General features: G+C 39.3%; 1 protein-coding gene across 1 annotated transcript; it reads right to left on the bottom strand.

Moving 5' to 3' along the window:
- Positions 1-2,176: 2,176 nt before the first annotated feature.
- nubpl (nucleotide binding protein-like) lies at positions 2,177-18,883 on the bottom strand. Its single transcript, XM_079262409.1, has 11 exons — positions 18,763-18,883; positions 12,410-12,560; positions 11,943-11,977; positions 6,286-6,376; positions 6,161-6,200; positions 5,999-6,089; positions 5,832-5,925; positions 2,923-3,008; positions 2,721-2,841; positions 2,559-2,641; positions 2,177-2,301 (listed from the first exon to the last, which is right to left on the bottom strand). The coding sequence occupies exons 2-11, from the start codon at positions 12,507-12,509 to the stop codon at positions 2,245-2,247; spliced, it is 798 nt and encodes a 265-aa protein (XP_079118535.1). The 5' UTR covers positions 12,510-12,560; positions 18,763-18,883; the 3' UTR covers positions 2,177-2,244.
- Positions 18,884-23,168: the final 4,285 nt, after the last annotated feature.

Below are 23,168 nucleotides of genomic sequence, written 5' to 3'. Positions count from 1 at the left end.
ATTAATTATTTGTTGCTTGCTGATGCTATTCCTGGTTTACATGATTAATTTCATTGGTCTCTGTTGACTTTAACCGGTGTGGTTTAATAAAGAGTGTTATATTTTAAGAAGTCGTGGTAGCGTAATCAATTTTTGAGAATTGATTTGTTCCCTCTGACGAGAACTTACAGTAAGCGTATTCTGAGACTGATGGTTATCTGTTATTAGACAAATATCATAGTCATATAACGGTATTCCCTGCCTGACCGTATAACAAATTTAGGGCTGGGTGGTGCCCCAAGATCGTCCGCTTGTCTAAGGACACAGCGAATACATAATTGAAAACACCCACTGTCGCTCAGACATTGGATCACAGGTTAATGTTAATGATAATACGCTACATATTCTGGTGTCCCATGTGAGGTGTTTGAAAACAAATCCTTCCAAAGTGAGTCTTGTTCCTGTTTTGTTGTTGAGTGCTGGGTTAAGCGGAGCATGAGCACAATTCTCTGTTTATGTGTTTATATGTGAAAAGCGCGTCTTTGAGCTGGGTCGGCAAGAAAGCGTAAACCCCAGAGTTTGTCTGATCAGGGTGCATGCCAGTAGCGTACAAACGCTTTATTTGTGAAGGCCTTTGTGGAAAATTTATAGCTGCGTGTTCCAGCATAGATTTGATCAGCAGCAGAAACTCACACAGGTTATTGAAGAAAATACATTTTTTCAACACCAACTTGAAGTAGCTGTTCAAAATAAAGTTCGAGACACCTAGCTTGCTGACAAGGTGGTTTCTCTGACAAAAGAGAACCATGAACTCGGCACAGAATGATGCCCTGGAACAGGAGTTGCAGAACACTAAACGAACATTAGTAGCAACTGAGACACAGCTGGATGAAGTGAGTCAAGCCCAAGAGACTTCGAGTCAACCCCTCCAGGAAGCACTGGACAGGGTCCAGGACCTGAATCTTGAAGTTAACGCCTATGAAAGGCATTTAGATGCAAAACAGCAACAGATTGCATCTTTGCAGGAGCAGCTTAACACTGCTAGGGATGAGGTCCACTCTGCAGATAAGTAGAATAACCGCTTAGCAACCGAACTCGGAGTTTCGTTGTAAGCTACATCAGGCCACTAAGGCATCCTCACACGAGGAAAGAGGGCTTCTCATTGACTCAGGTGCTTCTGGTGGACCTCCTGTCACTTCTGGAACTTTCATTCCAAACACTCCTTTCAAATATTAAAGGACATCTCCAGGTCCCGCCATACGGGATCCACCTGCTCACCCACCTGTACCTCACTTCCAACAGGGTCCATCCGACAGAGACCTGGATAAGATCTCTCAGAACATCCTGCGGTTTGAACCCAAACGGGGTGGGTCCCATGACACCCCGTCTTACTTGAATAACATTGAGTTTTATCTGAGAAGATACCCACATGCTTCTATTCATGACCGTATCTACTTGATCAAACTGACAACTAGCCGTGAGGTTAGCAAGTTCATAGAGAGACAGACTGAACGTGTTCACACCGACTATGCTGCTCTCTGCCAGGCATTAGAAAAAGCATTTTTCTAATGACTTCCCCCAATTGGGTCTGTCAGTCGCCATCGCTGTAAAGCAGAGCAGACACAAAGTCCCACAGCAATACTACCATCGTCTTCTAAACACCTTATTCGGTTCAAAGAATGAGCCTGGTATGGAAGAGGATGAGAACTTCAAATCCCTCTTTGTGCAGAATCTCCATACTGCCACTATTTTATTTCCACAGAGAAGCATCTTCCAATCGATCCTTCAATCCGAATAACGCACCATGTCACAAAGTTCAGTGACGATGAGTTTACTGTCTTCCAACAGCCTTCACAGTCACATTTGAAGATTCATAAAGAAAAATAGACATATAAACACACACACACACATATATATCTTTACATTTATATATATATATATATATATATATATATATATATATATATATATATATATATATATATATATATATATATACACACATATATATATAAATTAGCCTTGAGAAGTCTCTGTCACTAAAAATGATAACTAAAGAGAAGATTAATTGCAATTTTCACAGTTTGCTTTTGGAGCTGGTGATATGTAAAAATAAACTCACAAAAACATCATCTGTCTCACAGATTTATTGAATATCTCATTCCTTTAGTGGTAAATATGAAGTTTAACTGTAGCTGAAAAGTCATATACGACACGTAATCACGTCTTCACTCCTCAACCTGCTGAATTCCTCTTGCAGTCAGACTACACTTCCTGTAGTCTCTGGAGCACAGCAGACGCCACCTTCCTGTATGCCTCCGCCTACACAACATAGAGACACTTTTATACCCTTTCAACAACAAGAAACTATCATTTCATATAGGATGAAGCAGCAGATGCCAAATGCTAATCAGAAGTATCAGATGTGATGTAATATGTAATGATATGTAATATGACATAATAACACGTAATATTTCCATGTTATACGTTAATATATTCTAACCAGACATTAGTTCCCCCAGAACAGAGAGCAGAAAATCTCCAAATAAAATCAAACATGAATATTTGCAAACAGAAACCTCTGGGCTGTTGGGAGAAGAGACGACCACTGGCTGTCCTCTGTCTGATGTCTCTCTGATGTTTACATGAAGAGGGACGTCACCTGGAGACCAACAAGCATATCAAATCTCACACCGAGGCAGAAATACAGAAAATACGAGTTCTTCCATTCAACAACTTACCTAACAACATGACTCCCAGAGTGTCAGCAAGCTGCTGGGCCCCATCAGAACCAAAGATGTGGGTCTGATGGTTACAGTTGGGACAGAGGAAGACGCTCATGTTCTGCACCAGACCCAGAACCTGAAAGAACACCAAGCATGTTCTTGAAACCTGTACATAAAATCAGCACAGGTCCAGTCACCGCTTCGTCTGCAAGTTTACCGGCACGTTTACTTTTCTGAACATCTCTGCTCCTCGGCGAGCATCTAGCAGAGCGATGTCTTGTGGAGTGGACACGATGACAGCACCTGCACAACCAAAAGCATCACGTCTTTATACCCAGCACTTTTAGACGGTTCGTCTGCAGTCCTAAAACAAGCTGTACAGAGCTCATATCTAGGTGATAAAACCGGGACTCAAACAGTAAAATACAGAAAACAGTAGCGAATAAAGAAAACAAAGGCCCCCATCCCTCCTTCTATTTCCTTTAGCTGCTGAAGTGAAACACCAACTAATGCACTGATAAGCCCTAAAAAGCTTTTTCTGCATCATGTAATATCAGGCGTTACATTTAGGTCATCAAAAGACCCGCTCCAATGCTCCTTTTAACTACTTAAAATGTTCTCCGTGGTCTTTATGAAGTTTTAAGCCAAAATTCACAAAACCTGTCCCATTTTCCAGGACTCTGCTGCTGCAAAGCACCAGTAGCTCATTAGCTATTCACCTGACTGTGGGCGGAGTCAGTGCGGCGCCGTGTGCCCTCCCCGTGCCCTAACCCCACGCAGACATTATGTAGTTCCATGAATCTCTATATTTCAGATTCTTGTAGTACAAATACAGATTTATTAAAATAGTAAACACATTTTACTTTTTCCACATCTTCTCATTCATCAATGTAAATAAAAGTATTTACAGTAATTATAAAAACACTCAGTAAGTCTGTCACATGATTAATGTGTGGCGTGAAGGTCTATACATTTATTCTCTATGCAAAATGTTATCATCTTCTCAGTCTGTCAGACATGAAGCTCTGTGGGGGGGTGAGGTAACTCCTGTACACCAGCAAAGAGCATCATTTACATTCACTCAGCCCTGTGATGAACATAAAAACATGTTATTTTAATAAATGGAAGATCACAGGACAACATCTCACAGCAGTGCAGGGGCATGAATGTTTCCCAGGCAGAGGAGGCGTCTGCCCCCCCACCAGTCTGTCAGGGTCGCAGGGGGAACTTACCTCACGGCAGGATGGCAATCCTGTTGCCGTGGTGGTCAAAATCCCCAGCAGGGTCCAGACTGAGGGAAATTTCCATAAAATGTATTTTGCTTGACATTTTTAGGTTGCAGCAACATCTGCATACAGAAATTAGTTTCATGCTCTTACAATAAAACTTCAGACCTTTCATCCTGATAAGGTCCCAGTTCTTTTTGTTATTAGGGTGACGTGACGATATTTCAGTAATATCTGCCTTTAATATGCCGTATGGTGATGATTTTTCTTCCATGCTGCTATTTCCTTTCTGGCTGTTCCCTATTTACATTTCCATAAAATGCATCAATGTGAGACAGAACCTGAAATGACATTATATTCATGCTAATTACAAAACATAAAAAGCTGAGTCAAAAAATAAAAGACTAAATCACAGAAGTTATGTCGCGCTTATACACATATATATATATATATATATATATATATTTTTTTTTTTTTCTTTTTTTTTTTTTTTTCAAACTCATGTTCTACATTACTACATCTACATTACAATCTACATTACTTTAACACAGCTACAGTTTGGTTAAGTTAACAGTAGAGTTGCCTCATAGTTTGCTGGGTTGAATTCTAACCACCTGACCACCAACTTACCATAAACATACAGGCTATCCACTTGATGGTGTCTTGATAGAAGCACAGCATCTGGATTTTCATTAACGCTGCAGGTGAAGGCCTTTTCTTTCTGCTGCCAGTGGGGGAAACAGCCTTCCTTATGCTGACAGTAAACCAATGTGTGGCTTGTTGTATTACTGGGACATAGAAACAATATCCATTCTCTCTCACAGCAAAAAGTTTTGATAAATGATAAAACTAAGGTGATTAGCTCTTCGTATTGCAACCCGCTCCTGCACATGATTGTTGTCCGACTCTGACCTGACAGAGAGGAGCTTGTGGCCCCGCCCTGTGGGTTTATGACTGACTGAGTTGTCTTTTCGTGTTCACCGTTGGTTCACAGTGACTTAAAGTAATGCAATTTTGAGCTTAATTTTCTCGAGATATGTCCTTTAGCATCAGACAAATGACACATGCACATGTGAACAATGTGAAAAACATATTAATGGGCTCCACACACGGAGGTCACTGCTTCTCCTTTAATTTCCTACGTACCTGTATGATGAGGTGACAGTCACTGCCCTCTTGGCCAGCAACGTGCCACTTTCACATCCACGTGCACATGCACACGGAGGTTTGGGACACGACACAAGAAATTTAAAACCTTCCACCTTTTGGCGCCGTCTCACATTCATCATGAGGATTGTTTGGAGAACCAGGCCTTTTTCTTTTCTACAGCAGAGTCAACAGTCTGCTTTCTGTCTGTTCCCGCGGAAAAGGTTCCCTGTCTGTCACAGACAAAATGTCAACATTCCCTCCAATATCAGAACCAATCAGCAATCGCGTCTCCAGAGCAAGTCCGATTCTGTACCAGACGGGCTGCATTTTTCTCCATTATCCAGAATATCTATCTAATACATCCTTTTTTCTGCTGATCTTTCCGTTTGATGGCTTCCTGTGTGACTCAGCAATCAGAACGAATCAGGAACAACTCCGAGTTTTAACATGTGAAGAATTTATTCTTGTTTAAAGACAGAAAACATTAGACAGCCTGTTAGATGTCCACGACTGCTTTGGCTCTGACGTGCCTTTTTCATTCCTGTTCACAGAAAGCGTCACGTCATGATGACATCATTCCATGACATAACACGTCTGACGCAACCTACCAGGCACCAGTACGGTTGCCATGGAGACGCAGCAGAGATTAGGGTTTACCGAACGGTACCGGGATGGAAACGGGGTTTTGGATCACCGTCTAAGAGTTCTTACACCAGGCTCTGCTGATGCCTGGGATGTGTCTGAAACTGACCTGTTATTGGGATGTTCTGGGTGATTGACAGCTGGACATCTCCTGTCCCAGGAGGCATGTCCACCACTAGGTAGTCCAAAGAGCCCCAGTCCACCTACAGACAGTGTCTGCATCATCAGAAGATGATTTATTTCAACTTGAGCAGGAAATATTGTTTTTCTTTTTACCTGTCGGAGCAACCGCTCTATAGCAGACATCACCATCAGCCCTCTCCACACAATGGGAGCTGCATCCTCCACCAGGAAACCCATGGACATGCTGAAGAGACAGGACGGGTCACTGATGAGCTGCAAGTTGACTTATTCCAAACAGACGGGATCTGAACTCACCATGGGACCCCGTAGTTGGTGAGAGGGATCATGCGATTATCTAGAGGAAGTAGGAACAACCAGCATGACTCTACAGTCACCATGCAGGAGAAGAGAGAAGCTGTAATAAACCAGACTTTACATACTTTCACTGAGCTCTGGGTTTCCTTTCAGGTTCATCAGCTTGGGAATGGACGGGCCGTAGACATCAGCATCCAACAAACCAACCGACTTTGACTAAGAGAGAAAGGATGTTTTATCAGTTCAGTGCTGAAGAGGAGGACATCACCAAGCAGGAATCCTACTTTCAGCAGTCCAGGAGCCTCATGTCTAAATCTGCAGCACAAAACCCGGCGTACGCCAATTATAGTCCACTTCTGGGGTTTCTAAAAGCAGGATTTGGCGGTAAAACGTCCCGACCTCCACACCAACTCTGACCCTGGCGTATGACAACATCTGGAGAAACGGGAAACAGCGACACCAAAGGCAGAAAATAAAACCAAAGAAATCTGAGACATTTGTTCCAAATGAAATGTAAACTTTCCCCCAGAATGTTGGACATTAACAGCATCTGCAGAAGAAGAGAAAAAGTTCCTCCAGCACGTAAAACGTCCAGCAGTAAAATGTTCTGAAACCAAGCAGTTCTACATGTTAGAAAAGCAACATCACACAGTTAATAAGTCGTACAGAAGCTGCCGTACTAATAAAGCTCTACATGAAGACCTGCAGGTAAAAGGAGGCGGTCGCCATGACAACAGCCCATCATCAGGCTAATCAGGTGTTTCCTCCACCTGCAGATACAGAACATGAAGTGATGGTTGGATATAAAATGCTCCCCAATGTGTAAAGGCGCACAGTGGCTTATCTGTCCCTGCTGGGGTGGACATGGTGGAACCACTGCCCCCCCCCGTCTCCGACCACATCTGCAGCGCTGCAACCCAGCTGGGACACACAGGAACACCAGTATGTTCCCAGTAAATAAACTGGAGTCAGAGACGTCTCATTTATGTCCGTTCATTTTATAATCTGAAACAAAGGAATGAAGCACTTTCAGCATCATCTGGAGCATTTTGTTCCAGCATATCTCTGGACTCCTTAATTTTCCCGCCAGCTTCTAATCTGTGGGAGTGGGCAGCGGCCCTCCCTTCCTCCTCCTGTGGACCAAGATGCATTTTCTCCCTACATTTTCTTGTCTGACCACTTTATTTGTCCTTTCTGGACAAGTCCGGTGGTCTGATGAGACGCTGACAGCATCTGTCCCCTGCTGATCTCCTCTGTCTTTCTGGTGGTGGTGATGTCCATCCTGTCTCCACCAGATAAAATACTTTTACATTATACAACTTTATCTGTTAGAATTTCTACCTCATTTTCCAGAAAATTCCTTTTTGGCTTTTTTCCTGCAGAACCGTCATGGAAATGAGTTGGATTAATTTTATCAGGGCGTCGGCCTGACCTTTTATGGCCAACATGTGGGCGTTGCCAGATGTTTCCTCACGTGCGCAACATTTAGTATTGACCCTGATTTATGAAGGAAACAGGCGTGGGACGTGCTGCTGTAGAAACCTGGAAGGTTTTCCTGGTTTCCGTACGGAACCTGGAGTCATCATTGCTACGCAGGTTTAGAAATGAGGCTCCTGGTAGGTAGACATTCCTACACTAACATGTGCAGATTAATTAACATAATAGATTATTCAACTCTCCACAATCTGAAGTCCACAGTTATTTCTTTAGATGCAGAAAAAGCATTTGACCGTGTAAACTAGAAAATTTTATTTGCAACTTTAAAAGAATTTGGGTTTGGGTCATCATTTATTGACTGGATAAAAATATTAAACAGCAACCCAAATGCAAGTGTGAAGACTAATGACAAAACTTCTACAAACTTCTGCTTACAGAGAGGCACCAGACAGGGCTGCCCACTTTCTCCATCACTCTATGCCATTTTTATCAAACCCCTGGCAGCTGCCATCAGACAAAACCCAGAAATCAAAGGAATTCAAGCTAAAAATATTGAACATAAAGTTAGTCTTTACGCAGATGACGTTTTACTTTTCCTTCACAACTCACAAACAACACTTTCTCAAACAATCACACTAATTAACAAATTCTCTTCAATATCAGACTATTCTATTAACTGGTTAAAGACTACAGCAATGCCCATTAACTCTGACTTTAAAAATATATCTAACACCACTATACAGTCAGGAAATATTAGTTATTTAAGTATAATAATCTCTCCCAGACTAACCGAATTAATAAAGTTAAATCATGATCAGCTAATAAAAACAGTAAAGGATGACCTCTCAAGGTGGAACCGCTTGCCCATATCACTTATGGGGAGGGTTTCCACCGTTAAAATGATGGTTCTACCAAACGTTAATTACCTTTTCTCAATGATTCCCATCAGACCATCCTCCACTTGGTTTAAATCACTAGACTCCCACATATCCAAATTTCTCTGGAAAAACAAGCCATCCCGCATTAGTCTAAAAACTTTACAACAGACCAAAGACAGAGGTGGGTTGGACCTGCCAAATTTTAATCAATATTTCTTATGTAATAGGCTGCAATGCATCTCCAAGTAGCTTAATCCAAATTCTTTGGATGAGCCATGGCTGGATGTTGAGCAAGCATTGTGTGAGGATTTAGTCATCTCTGATTTACCATTCATCAGCTCAACTGTCAAGTCATATAAGTGTTTCAAAAGCATTAACATCAGCTCCAGTTTAACGGCTTGGTGGGAATTCCTGAAAGTAACCAAGTCTGCACTTATTCCATGTAAGCTCACACCCATCTAGAACAATCCCGACTTCCTGCAAAACAGAAAGATGATAAACCTCCCTCAGTGGAAGAATAAAGGAGTAAATCAGTTAGAACATATAATAGAAAATGGAAACTTTCTGCCATTTGATGCAATTTCTTCACAGTATGATCTCAGCAGCACCAAATTCTTAGAATACCACCAACTTAAATCTATTATAAGTAAGAAATACACCACTGATCAACTAAACTTACAGTTACCTATCAGGGTTGCCGAATTCTTAAATCTTAAGGCCCTGAAGTTACGATCCAAAATATACAGATTACTATTGAAGCTAGAAAATTCCATCTCCCTCCCAACTTCTAAATGGGAAGCAGACTTATCCAGTAACTTCAATCAAAATGAATGGTCACAAATCTGCTCAAACACATTCAAAATGACTAAGAATTCAAACATGCAATTAATACAATTCAAAATTCTACATAGAACTCATTATACAGGACACAGGATGTTCAGGATGGGCCTGTTACACTCACATATCTGTTCACACTGTACTGACAACATGATTGACAGCTACTACCATGCCTTATGGTCTTGTCCACCTGTCCAGAGATTCTGGCTCCAGGTATGTAAAGATCTGTCAGACTGGTTTAAATGTAATACCCTGCAAACCCCAAACTGTGCCTATTGGGTCACTTAGGTGAAAATAACATAGGGTTTAATTTAGCAAAACCAATCCTCAGCAGCCTGTGCATTGCAAAGAAAACTATCCTTGTGAACTGGAAAAGCAAACAGAATCTGTGTATCCAGCAGTTTAGAAATCTGTTATTAGATTACATCAGCATGGAAATTATGTCTGCCTCCTCAAAGGATCAATCAGTTGAATTTCACTCTCTCTGGTCTCCTGTGATCAGCTCCATCACTTAGTGTAGGGGGGGAGAGTGTGACCTCATCCCGCTCGGGGCTGGGGACTGGCTGGGTGGCTCAGGTGGCTGTGGGTCTGGGGTGGACCCCTGGACGGGGATCTTGGCTGCTTCATTACTGGGGGGGCTAGGAGGTTTCCAGACCTGGCGGGAGGCCTTGGGTGGATCAGTGGTAGGGGGTAGGGGTGCGTGTATGTGGGAGTGTGTTGGGGCATGTATGTGTGGGGGTGTAGGGGTGGGGGTTTAGGGGAGTGTGATAGTACACGAGTGTGTGGGGTGTAGGGGGGGTACGTATGAGGGAGTGTGGTGGTGTATATGTGGTGGTGTATAGAGGATTGTAGTGGTACATGAAGGTATAGGGAGTGAGGGGTGTGTGTGTGTGTGTGTGTTTGTGTATGCGTGTGTGTGTCTGCGTGTGTGGCGTGCCTCTTGCCTTTGTGTGGGAGGGGTCACACTGGCATGATCTTCTCTGAACACGTTCCACTCTGCATGTTCTGCATGTGACACAGTCACCGAGTCGTTTGCAGGTTTATTCACTAACAGCAGCTCGTTTTCTCATTTCTGTTTGTTTCTCATTTATATTTAACTTTTTAGATTCATAGTTTAGTTACTATGATCTAAAGTTGGCTTGTATGTGTATGCGTATGTGTTGATACTGGCGAGTGCGTATGTGTTTGTACGTACGTATGTGTGTGTGTGTGTGTGCATAGATGTGTGTGTGTATATATGTATACAGATGTGTGTATACGTGTATATGTATGTGTATATATATATATATATGTGTGTATGTGTATGTATGTGTGTGTATGTATGTGTATGTGTATGTATGTGTGTGTATGTATGTGTGTGTATGTATACATCTGTAGGTTGTTTTTTTCTTTTTGTTTTTGGGTTATTTTTTTGTTATTTTTTTGTTTTTGTTTTTTCCTTTCCTCTCCCTTCATCTCTTTCACTTTTCTTATGAGGTGTCTTTTTCTGTCTTTCATCTGTCCTCTCTGGTCCAGCAGAACAAACTCTACAATTCAAACAATAATACAAAATAAATATAGAAATAAAATAAAAATTCAGAAAGTCAAGGGAATCATTAAATATATAAAGCTTCCCTTGGCAAAGAAAATTTGCTCAGCAGAACACAGTATCCAGACCATCATTCTGCTTGCCTAAATGCTGAACAAGACAAAAAAAAAAGGAAAAAAAAGGAAAAACAAAAACGGTGAACACTAAGCAGCTGTCTGAGGACACCAGCAGCGCTTTTATCAGCAAACCAGACCTCCAGAGGGCAGAAAGCCATCTCCAGAGACCTTGCTATCCTGGTTTAATCCTGGTCTAATCCTGGTTCTGAACGGCTGGAAATTGACCTGGAACAATGTAAGTCAGTGTTTCTCAATCCAGGTCCTCGTGTCCTGTAAGTTCCTGCTCCAAAACAGGTGAATTAGATGACTGAACTTATCTAATTCCTGAGGCCCTGGATTGGGAAATACTGAAATAGGTCATGATTTCAACACATCCGAGATACCGTAGACACATCCGAGTAGGATGACTGAAAAAAAGCTCAATAAACACAACAGAAATTAAATTGGCGATGCCTGTGAGGTATTTACGGCGGAGGAAATGGAGCTCACAGCTCGTCCCAAAGGTTAGGCGTGGTGGAGGAACCGTAACGTTTTCCTGCAGGCTCTGACCGGAACACAGGAGTTGAAGGATCACAAAGGCAGTTTGAGACAAAATGTGCTTTCCAGAGTAAGAAGGGTTAGAGCTGAAGGAGGCCTCCATCAAACGCTAAGCCTGGCGGGTTTGATACTGTCCCTGCCATTTATTACCTTTAACTTTCAAATTAGAAGGTAAATGTTTAATGCAACTCTGATTTTATTAAGAAATACACTTTAATTTAATTCTAATGATATTGTTCAGGTCATGCAATTAATTGGAGGGTGCTGCGAATGGTCAGCAGGCTGTACGTCTGATGGAAAACTTAATTATTACTATAAAACATTATTCTAATTGATCAGAACTCCCTTACAATAACATTAATACCTGATTATTATAGTGTAACACATCAGTCTGAGGTCTCCTAGCTGAAAAATAAAGAGAACATGGGATGAGCAGAAAGACTGCTTACCGGGTCATTGGCCATGATTCCCAGAGCCAGATTCACTGCAGAGACAGATAAATGCATGTTTAAATGTTTAAAGCCATCACATTGTTGTCCATCATATTCCAGCTAAAATGTCTCTTATGTTCTTTACAAAAACTGCTGGGAAATTGGAGTTTTCAGGCAGAATCTGAGCCGTCTTTATGAAGGCAAATGTTGGGTCAAAACAACAACTAAAATACAGACTGCTTCCATCAGATTCATAAACTCAGCATCAAATGTTATATAAGACAGAAATAAACCAAACAAGAAGTTTACTGAAATGAATCCTTATTTTCCATCTAAACTCCCGTCTCAGAGACAATGTGAAAGATTGATCTGAATTATTGTAGTGATTCTGATAAAAACCACTCAAACTGGCAAATTTTTCCTTCCGCAGCAGCTAAAACTCTGTCCTGGAAACATCGTCCATGTTCCACTGATCTGCACGACACCTGCAGTGGTAGACTTGCCCACGCCGCCTTTTCCTGAAGCCACCACGATGACCTGTTTGACCCCAGCGATGGGCTTCTGTTTGGGAAGACCTCTGGCCATCTGCTGCTTCCGCCGGTCCTGCAACACGCTGCCGTCCGCCGGCCGCTGCGACTGCATCGCACGAAGGAAAACACAGACTTCATGTGATAGATTCACTTCCAGCTTAGAGAAACTTCTTGTTTTCAACAGCTCTCTACCTTCACACTTAGGGTTAGATAACAGATCTACAAGCAACAGATCTACACAACACACATCAAATCACAGCAATGCCATCTCAAGACACTTTTAAGAGAAGAAAATATAATGAAAGCCGATTCATAACAGCCTATATAAGGAAACCAACAGATTGAGTTGAGTCCAACTCAATCTCCCATCCTGAGCAAGTTTAATTAATGATAAAGACCCTTCTTAAATGTTTGCCTACCAGTAAAAAAAAGTGCTTTTTGTCATTTGTCATTAATTAAACTTGTAATTTAATAACACATCAAATATGGGCAGACTGGAACCTACATGTTTTAAAAAAACTATCTAATTATGATTGTAGTTATTTTCTTAGTTAATTTATTTAGAAAATATTGAAAATCTTACATACTCCACCTTTAAAGAGGCTTGTTGGGAGAGGGTACAGGTGGATGGTTTAGATGAAGCTATTCATCTATTTAATTCAGAGGGTTGGACAGGCCAGAAACTATTTAGACATAAGTCAGATCCTGGTTCTGAGGATGCTTCGGAGACCACATAACAGATTTACACATAACAGACAACAGATCTACAAACAATATATCTTCAAACAACAGATCTACAGACAACAAATCTACAGACAACAGATCTACAGACAACAAATCTACAGACAACAGATCTACAGACAATATATCTCCAAACAACAGCTCTACAGACAACAAATCTACAGACAACAGATATACAGACAACAGATCTACAGACAACAGATCTACAGACAACAGATCTACAGACAACAAATCTACAGACAACATATCTTCAAATAATAAATCTACAAACAACAGATCTACAGTCAATATATCTCTAAACAACAGATCTACAGACAACAGACCTACAAACAACAAATCTACAAACAACAGATCTACAGTCAATATATCTCTAAACAACAGATCTACAGACAACAGACCTACACACAACAAATCTACAAACAACAGATCTACAGACAACAGATCTACAGATAACAGATCTACAGACAACAGACCTACAAACAACAAATCTACAAACAACAGATCTACAGACAATAAATCTCCAAACAACAGCTCTACAGACAACAAATCTACAGACAACAGATCTACAGATGACAGATCTACAAACAGACCTACAAACAACAAATCTACAAACAACAGATCTACAGACAATATATCTCCAAACAACAGCTCTACAGACAACAAATCTACAGACAACAGATATACAGACAACAGATCTACAGACAACAGCTCTACAAACAACAGATCTACAGACAACAGATCTACAGACAACAAATCTACAAACAACAGATCTACAGACAACAGATCTACAGACAACAGCTCTACAAACAACAGATCTACAGACAACAGATCTACAGACAACAGATCTACAGACAACAGATCTTCAAACAACAGATCTACAGACAACAAATCTACAAACAACAGATCTACAGACAACAGGTCTACAGACAACAGATCTACAGACATATCTTCAAACAACAGATATAAAGACAACAGATCTATAGACAACAGATCTACAAACAACAGATCTACAGACAACAAATCTACAGACAACAGATCTACAGACAACAGATCTACAAACAACAGATCTACAGACAACAAATCTACAGACAACAGATCTACAGACTATATATCTCTAAACAACAGATATACAGACAACAGATCTACAGACAACCTCTCTACAAACAACAGATCTACAATCAATATATCTCTAAACAACAGATCTACAGACAACAGATCTACAGACAACAAATCTACAGACAACATATCTTCAAATAATAAATCTACAAACAACAGATCTACAGTCAATATATCTCTAAACAACAGATCTACAGACAACAGATCTACAGACAACAAATCTACAGACAACATATCTTCAAATAACAAATCTACAAACAACAGATCTACAGACAATATATCTCTAAACAACAGATCTACAGACAACAGACCTACAAACAACAAATCTACAAACAACAGATCTACAGTCAATATATCTCTAAACAACAGATCTACAGACAACAGACCTACACACAACAAATCTACAAACAACAGATCTACAGACAACAGATCTACAGATAACAGATCTACAGACAACAGACCTACAAACAACAAATCTACAAACAACAGATCTACAGACAATAAATCTCCAAACAACAGCTCTACAGACAACAAATCTACAGACAACAGATCTACAGATAACAGATCTACAAACAGACCTACAAACAACAAATCTACAAACAACAGATCTACAGACAATATATCTCCAAACAACAGCTCTACAGACAACAAATCTACAGACAACAGATATACAGACAACAGATCTACAGACAACAGCTCTACAAACAACAGATCTACAGACAACAGATCTACAGACAACAAATCTACAAACAACAGATCTACAGACAACAGATCTACAGACAACAGCTCTACAAACAACAGATCTACAGACAACAGATCTACAGACAACAAATCTACAAACAACAGATCTACAGACAACAGGTCTACAGACAAAAGATCTACAGACAACAAATCTACAGACATATCTTCAAACAACAGATCTACAGACAACAAATCTACAGACAACAGATCTACAGACAACAGATCTACAGACAACAAATCTACAGACAACAGATCTACAGACAACAGATCTACAGATAACAGATCTACAGACAACAGACCTACAAACAACAAATCTACAAACAACAGATCTACAGACAATAAATCTCCAAACAACAGCTCTACAGACAACAAATCTACAGACAACAGATCTACAGATGACAGATCTACAAACAGACCTACAAACAACAAATCTACAAACAACAGATCTACAGACAATATATCTCCAAACAACAGCTCTACAGACAACAAATCTACAGACAACAGATATACAGACAACAGATCTACAGACAACAGCTCTACAAACAACAGATCTACAGACAACAGATCTACAGACAACAAATCTACAAACAACAGATCTACAGACAACAGATCTACAGACAACAGCTCTACAAACAACAGATCTACAGACAACAGATCTACAGACAACAGATCTACAGACAACAGATCTTCAAACAACAGATCTACAGACAACAAATCTACAAACAACAGATCTACAGACAACAGGTCTACAGACAACAGATCTACAGACATATCTTCAAACAACAGATATAAAGACAACAGATCTATAGACAACAGATCTACAAACAACAGATCTACAGACAACAAATCTACAGACAACAGATCTACAGACAACAGATCTACAAACAACAGATCTACAGACAACAAATCTACAGACAACAGATCTACAGACTATATATCTCTAAACAACAGATATACAGACAACAGATCTACAGACAACCTCTCTACAAACAACAGATCTACAATCAATATATCTCTAAACAACAGATCTACAGACAACAGATCTACAGACAACAAATCTACAGACAACATATCTTCAAATAATAAATCTACAAACAACAGATCTACAGTCAATATATCTCTAAACAACAGATCTACAGACAACAGATCTACAGACAACAAATCTACAGACAACATATCTTCAAATAACAAATCTACAAACAACAGATCTACAGACAATATATCTCTAAACAACAGATCTACAGACAACAGACCTACAAACAACAAATCTACAAACAACAGATCTACAGTCAATATATCTCTAAACAACAGATCTACAGACAACAGACCTACACACAACAAATCTACAAACAACAGATCTACAGACAACAGATCTACAGATAACAGATCTACAGACAACAGACCTACAAACAACAAATCTACAAACAACAGATCTACAGACAATAAATCTCCAAACAACAGCTCTACAGACAACAAATCTACAGACAACAGATCTACAGATAACAGATCTACAAACAGACCTACAAACAACAAATCTACAAACAACAGATCTACAGACAATATATCTCCAAACAACAGCTCTACAGACAACAAATCTACAGACAACAGATATACAGACAACAGATCTACAGACAACAGCTCTACAAACAACAGATCTACAGACAACAGATCTACAGACAACAAATCTACAAACAACAGATCTACAGACAACAGATCTACAGACAACAGCTCTACAAACAACAGATCTACAGACAACAGATCTACAGACAACAAATCTACAAACAACAGATCTACAGACAACAGGTCTACAGACAAAAGATCTACAGACAACAAATCTACAGACATATCTTCAAACAACAGATCTACAGACAACAAATCTACAGACAACAGATCTACAGACAACAGATCTACAGACAACAAATCTACAGACAACAGATCTACAAACAACAGACCTACAGACAACAGATCTACAGACAACAAATCTACAAACAACAGATCTACAGACAAAAGATCTACAGACAACAAATCTACAGACATATCTTCAAACAACAGATCTACAGACAACAAATCTACAGACAACAGATCTACAGATAACAGATCTACAGACAACAGACCTACAGACAACAGATCTACAAACAGACCTACAAACAACAAATCTACAAACAACAGATCTACAGACAATATATCTCCAAACAACAGCTCTACAGACAACAAATCTACAGACAACAGATCTACAGATAACAGATCTACAGACAATATATCTTCAAACAACAGCTGTACAGACAACAGATCTACAGACAATATATCTACATACAACAACTCTACAGACAAAAGATCTACAGACAACAAATCTACAGACAACAGATCTACAGACAATATATCTTCATACAACAGATCTACAGACAACAGATCTACAGACAACAAATCTACAGACAACAGATCTACAGACAACAGATCTACAGACAACAGATCAACAAACAACAGATTTACAAACAACAGATCTACAGACAACAGATCTACAAATAACAGATCTACAGACAACAGATCTACAAACAACAGATCTAAAGACAATAGATCTACAAACAACAGATCTACAAACAACAGATCTACAGACAACTGATCTACAGACAACAGATCTACAGACAACAGATCTACCTTCTTATCCTGTCTGTCTTTCTTTAATCGACCATTTTAACCCAAATAACAATAAATCCAACACATTAACATCCTAATTCTTTACTGAACATGAAAATTACATTTATTCTGAAATTTCTTTATTTTATATCATATCATTTGGATAATATTGCATTAATAAATATTGACAAATAATACAGTGAGTATAATTAGTTATTTAAAAATACAAACATTTAGAAAATGTACAAGACACAGTTTTATTCTTCAGTTGGCAAACTTTTATTTCTGATACATGACTGATTAATATTTCTTTATTTCAGAAAAAATAACATAATTTAATCAATAGATAAATTTAACAGTTATTACAGGAAAGAAGCAAAGCTTATTTATTCCTGCTCCCCTTTATAATTATATTTTTTCATCCTTACAGTGGTTAAATTAATCCCTTAATGACCTGCAGATCATACATCATAATATGGATTATTGATTGATTAGTCTCTAAAATATCTATGAAACTGGTAAACTAATGTTATTGTGGATTGTTTTTAACTAAATAAAAAAGATGGATAGCAACAAGCGGTACGGCTCTTCAAAATAAATTATACAATTCTGTGAATAACACTTAACTGTTATTATAAACTATTACTATATTACTGTGATAAATTATTACTGTATTACTGATATTATAAACTATTACTGTATTACTGTTAGTTTATAATAACAGTAATACAGTAATAGTTTATAATAACAGTAATACAGTAATAGTTTATGATAACAGTAATAAAACAATAGTTTATAATATTACTGTATTACTGTTATTATAAATTACTCTTATTAATAACAGTAATTTACTTTTAGATTGGAAACAGAAATGTGAAAAATCCTGCTTTAAAATTCATGCAAACACCCAACATGTTTTAGTTTTAGACACTTTAAAACATATTTTCAGTTTTTGCAAGATGAAATGTTTTATTTTGAAAAACACTACCGTTAGCGGTTAGGCTCAATGCTAAGTCCCGGAGCTACTAGCTAGCTGTAACTCTGTTGCTGTATAAAAATAAAAATAAAAATCTGACCTGCCATCGTTTCGGCTGCACGCAGCTTGGAGCTCCACGACTTATGTCCGCTGCTGTGTGTAGAATATCAGATTTACTGGCTAATATTCTCAGGAAATGGGAGAATCTGCTGCATGTGAACGCAGACATGTTTAGCTTAGCAGGAGCTAGCCGACGTCTTGATGCGCATCAGGTTTGCGCAGAGTGCGCATCGTGCGCAGAGTGCGCAGACTACATCGGCTACGAAGTTTCTTTTCCTTTATCTTGTCAGTACAGTGGTAAAACAAACATATAATGGAAACATTTCACTAAGGCCAAAGGTTGTGCCAAAACCAGGAAAATTACAAGTGTTTGGAAGCAGATAGTTTATCAGAATATATTAAATTTAGAGCAGAGAGACATTGTTCTCAGGACTTTACTATTGGAGGAAGAAGATATACTGTCAAAATATAGTTTTACCTCTTTGGTGAAGCAGAGGGTATAGTTGTAGTAATTTTACATTGATGGATGTAAAACTAAAACCAGGATAAAATTGCACAAAAAGAATTGGTCAACTAGTTCATTCTTATACATTGTAAGACCAAATAACATATTTTAAAAAATATATAGTTCAATATTGTTATGTATATTGTCCACAACAAAGTGGGAAATGCCACGGAGATCTGGTGTGTTCACAGCTCCAGGTAGGTGAAAAATCGTTTCCGGATGAGTGTTACAGAAGGTGCAGGAAGTATCAAAGTCTTTTTTTATATTGTATAATATATTATTTTTCTGGCTAACAACAACGAATGATTTTAAAGGAAACTTCTCTGACTTTATTGGTTAAAGAAAATTTGTTGGGAAGATTCCATGTTTTGTTCCAGCTTGCTCCTGTAACCAGCCTGGACCAAACTGAGATTATATTTGGAACAGATGTGCACTCAACCTGGACCAAACTACGAATATGTTTATTATTTTTTGAAGAACCAGACTGAAAGCATGTTCTGCCTACAGGAGTGTCAGATGAATCATGTGGAGGTGATGGTGTCTCATTGGATAAAGAAGTAAATTCAATTCAATTCAATTCAACTTTATTTATATTGCGTCAAATCACGGTAATGCCATCTCAAGACGCTTTACAGACAGAGAGGAAAACATAATGAAAGCCAATTCATAATAGCCTATATAAGGAAACCAACAGATTGAGTTGGAGGTCCAACTCAATCTCCCATCCTGAGCAAGCACACTGGCGACAGTGGGAAGGAAAAAACTCCCTTTTAACAGGAAAGAAACCTCCGGCAGAACCCGGCTCAAGGACAGGCAGCCATCTGCCTCTGCTGTGTGGGGAGAAGAGGACAGAAAGACAACAGACAACAGGAACTGCTACTCCCGGCCAGGGAGACCTGCTGAGACAGGAGACATACATGTTAATGATGCAACACTGTTATTGGGGGGGGGGATAAAAGAGAGAGATAAAGAGAGAGAAGCTCAGTGTATCAGGAAATGTCCCTCAGCAGTCTAAACCTATAGCAGCATAACTTGGTATATAAGGAACTATGAGGTCTTTGATATATAGTGGTGTCTGGCTGTGGAGGGCTTTATATGTAAGGAGAAGGATTTTAAATTCTATTCTAGATTCAAGAGGCAGCCAATGAAGAGAGGCTAAAACTGGAGAAATATGATCGCTTCTGCTGGTTCTGGTCAGGACTCTGGCTGCAGAATTCTGGATCAGCTGAAGGCTTTTCAGTCAGACCCTTATACAGCATAGTAACACCTGCAGGAACAGCATCAATTGCAATAGCAAACTCTCCGGGACTTACAGGAATTTTAAAATTATATAGATATTCTTGGTAGCTAAAAAGGTTTTTTTGGGTTGTCGCCAAGATGGCGCTGTGAGCGGTTGCGATTCATGATGAGAGCAGCTCTCAGCCCGAACGGTATTGTTCATACTATTAGGTTGTAGCAACCTCCCAAGGCCGAAATAACCCCCGAATCAGATAAGAACTCATGACTTTCTACTTCAAAAGGAAGTCCATCCACACATCTCCAAAACAGAGCTCAATGAAAACCCTAAAATTCAGATCCATCTCCATACTGTACACAGACCTTCACGTTAAACCAGGAACCCTGCTGGTTTTATCTTGTTCCTGGTAGGAAATGTCTACACAGACAGACTGTGGCACCCTTTTGAAGTTGGACCCTGGTAAGAGCCTGTTGTCCATCACCCCAGGAGGTCCCTTTGTATCCACAGCACACAGAGACCAGATTCCAGAGCAGGACCTTTAAGCTCTGAGTTGTAATCTGTATAAAATACTGGATGTATCCTCAGCACACCTGGATAAATGGACTCTTATTCCTTTCTAAATTAATCCAAGACTTTAACCGTTTTTCAGATGTGAAATCCACAGAAGTTAGCAAGTTAGTTCATTTCTGTATGTATTTGAAATGTCTGGTACCTGTTAACAAACCTTTTCCCCATTTGACAGCACCAAAACTGTTTTAAGGTTCATGTTTATAAGGATCATTCAGACTTCTTCTCATCTATAAATGGATTTTATAGACATATTTTGAGGTTGGAAAAATGTTAAGTTTAATTCCCCAAGAACTTAGTATTTTGACCAAACTTTCAGACCCCATGTCCTGACCCCTGCGCTCTGATTGGATAATCTAAAGTCCGCCCCAGAGCGCCGGCAAATTTAACTGCGGGTCTTCCTGGAACTCGCTCTCTTGTTTCCTCTGGTTTCCTCTTGCTTTCTCTTTCTTTTTTCCCCTTCTTTTGTTTTTTGTCTTTCTCCTGTCTTGTTTTCCTCCTGTTTTCTTTTCATTTTTTTCTTTTCGTTTTCCTTTGATGTTTGCTTTAGTCGTGTTTTTGTCCGTCTGGCGCCAAGTTCGTTTTTTATTACACTAAGCTCGCTCGACTGCTTAACACCAGAAAACTCATCCAATTCTGACTGAACAATTTTTTGCTTCTGACACACCATCGAAGCTGCTCTCCCGGCCCACAAAGACTGTGACCAGTAACGCACGGACGACCCAAACGTTACTGCTCCAGCTGATCCCAGGACTTTGCCGGCACCCGCGACCCGTGGATTCTAATCGGAGTTGGGTCCAGCTTCAGACATCGAACCAGGCGGTTCCAGGCGAGCTCCTGACTTCTGTGGAGGTCCCCTTTGGACAAGTATCAGGGCGACCACTGAATCCTTGCCCACTGGACCCAAGGTTCGGGTTCTCAACCACCAAGGCGCTGAAGTAAGGCCGACCCATTATTCCACTGTCTCCGATCCAGCTGGTGTCTTATCAGAAGCTGCCCTTTTTAAATCCATTCCCCCGGTATCCACCTGATTGTCTACCCTGACATATTTAGTTAACTTCATTAGACTTGCCATCTTTCCAACCTTCCTAGTTATGTACGTTATGTAAGCTGCTTGCATAACTTTACCTTTAATAATTTTATTTTACATTTTTGTTTTTGGCTCGGCTCGAGCTTCCATTCTCTCTCTCTCTCTCTCATTCGCTCTCTCTCTCGCTCTCTCTCATCTTGGCTAATTCAATATTTGATGCTTGCTGACGCTATTTCTGGTTTACATTATTAATTTCATTTGTGCCTGATGATTTTAACCGGTGTGGTTTTTAATAAAAATTTGTTATATTTTAAGAAGTCGTGGTAGCGTGATCGAACTTTGAGAAGTGATTTGTTCCCTCTGACAAGAACTTACAGCAAGCGTATTCTGAGACTGATGGTTATCTGTTATTAGACAAATATCATTGTCATATTACGGTATTCCCTGGATCACACTGGATCACAGGTTAACGTTAATGATAATGCGCTAAGGTACTTCTCCTCTATCTGGATTAACTTACGAAAAAACTTTAGACTTTTGAGAGACATGTCGAGTTCCAGCGCAAAGAGGAAAAGCAACGAAGTATTCTACGTCATTTGCACACAACTAAGTGAGCTTATTGCCAGTAAATTAAGACGGCCTATGTAGTGGACGAGAACTACCCATAGTGCTCCAGTCCTCCGTTGCCTAGCAACTACATATGCCAAGTTTTCTTTTTCACGCTTCATTTAAAGAAATTGTAAAACAATGCAGCTCGTCACAGGTGTAAAGCTTCCCAGGTACATATAATGCAACTGAGCAGTAAATTGTAACATAAGAAGGAAGAAAAAAAGAAACACAAAAACAAAACAAACAACAAGAGTTAGCACTGTTTGCAAAATTAGGTTTTAAAATATATGTGATAAGTATATATAGTATATATATATATATATATAATATTTACATTTCTTATTTATATGTACATTTATATGAAAGCGAGGAAAAGAAAGAATAAAAAACAAAAAACACTTGTCATTCAAACAACTTGTCATTCATAGTATATATATATATATATATATATATATATATATATATATATATATATATATATATATATATATATATATA

The sequence above is a fragment of the Telmatherina bonti genome, assembly GCF_933228915.1.
Source record: "Telmatherina bonti genome assembly, chromosome: 22".
Taxonomy (NCBI): domain Eukaryota; kingdom Metazoa; phylum Chordata; class Actinopteri; order Atheriniformes; family Telmatherinidae; genus Telmatherina; species Telmatherina bonti.
This window is presented reverse-complemented; position numbering and strand designations above follow the sequence as displayed.

Bases quoted from the DNA above. Each gene is read 5' to 3' on its own strand.
- nubpl (XM_079262409.1), bottom strand. From the start codon at position 12,509: ATGGCCAGAGGTCTTCCCAAACAGAAGCCCATCGCTGGGGTCAAACAG. The intron at 6,201-6,285 runs GTATGTAAAGTC...TACTTCCTCTAG, and splicing joins AAACCCAGAGCTCAGTGAAA to ATAATCGCATGATCCCTCTC. The intron at 2,642-2,720 runs GTAAGTTGTTGA...GTTGGTCTCCAG, and splicing joins TCTGGGAGTCATGTTGTTAG to GTGACGTCCCTCTTCATGTA.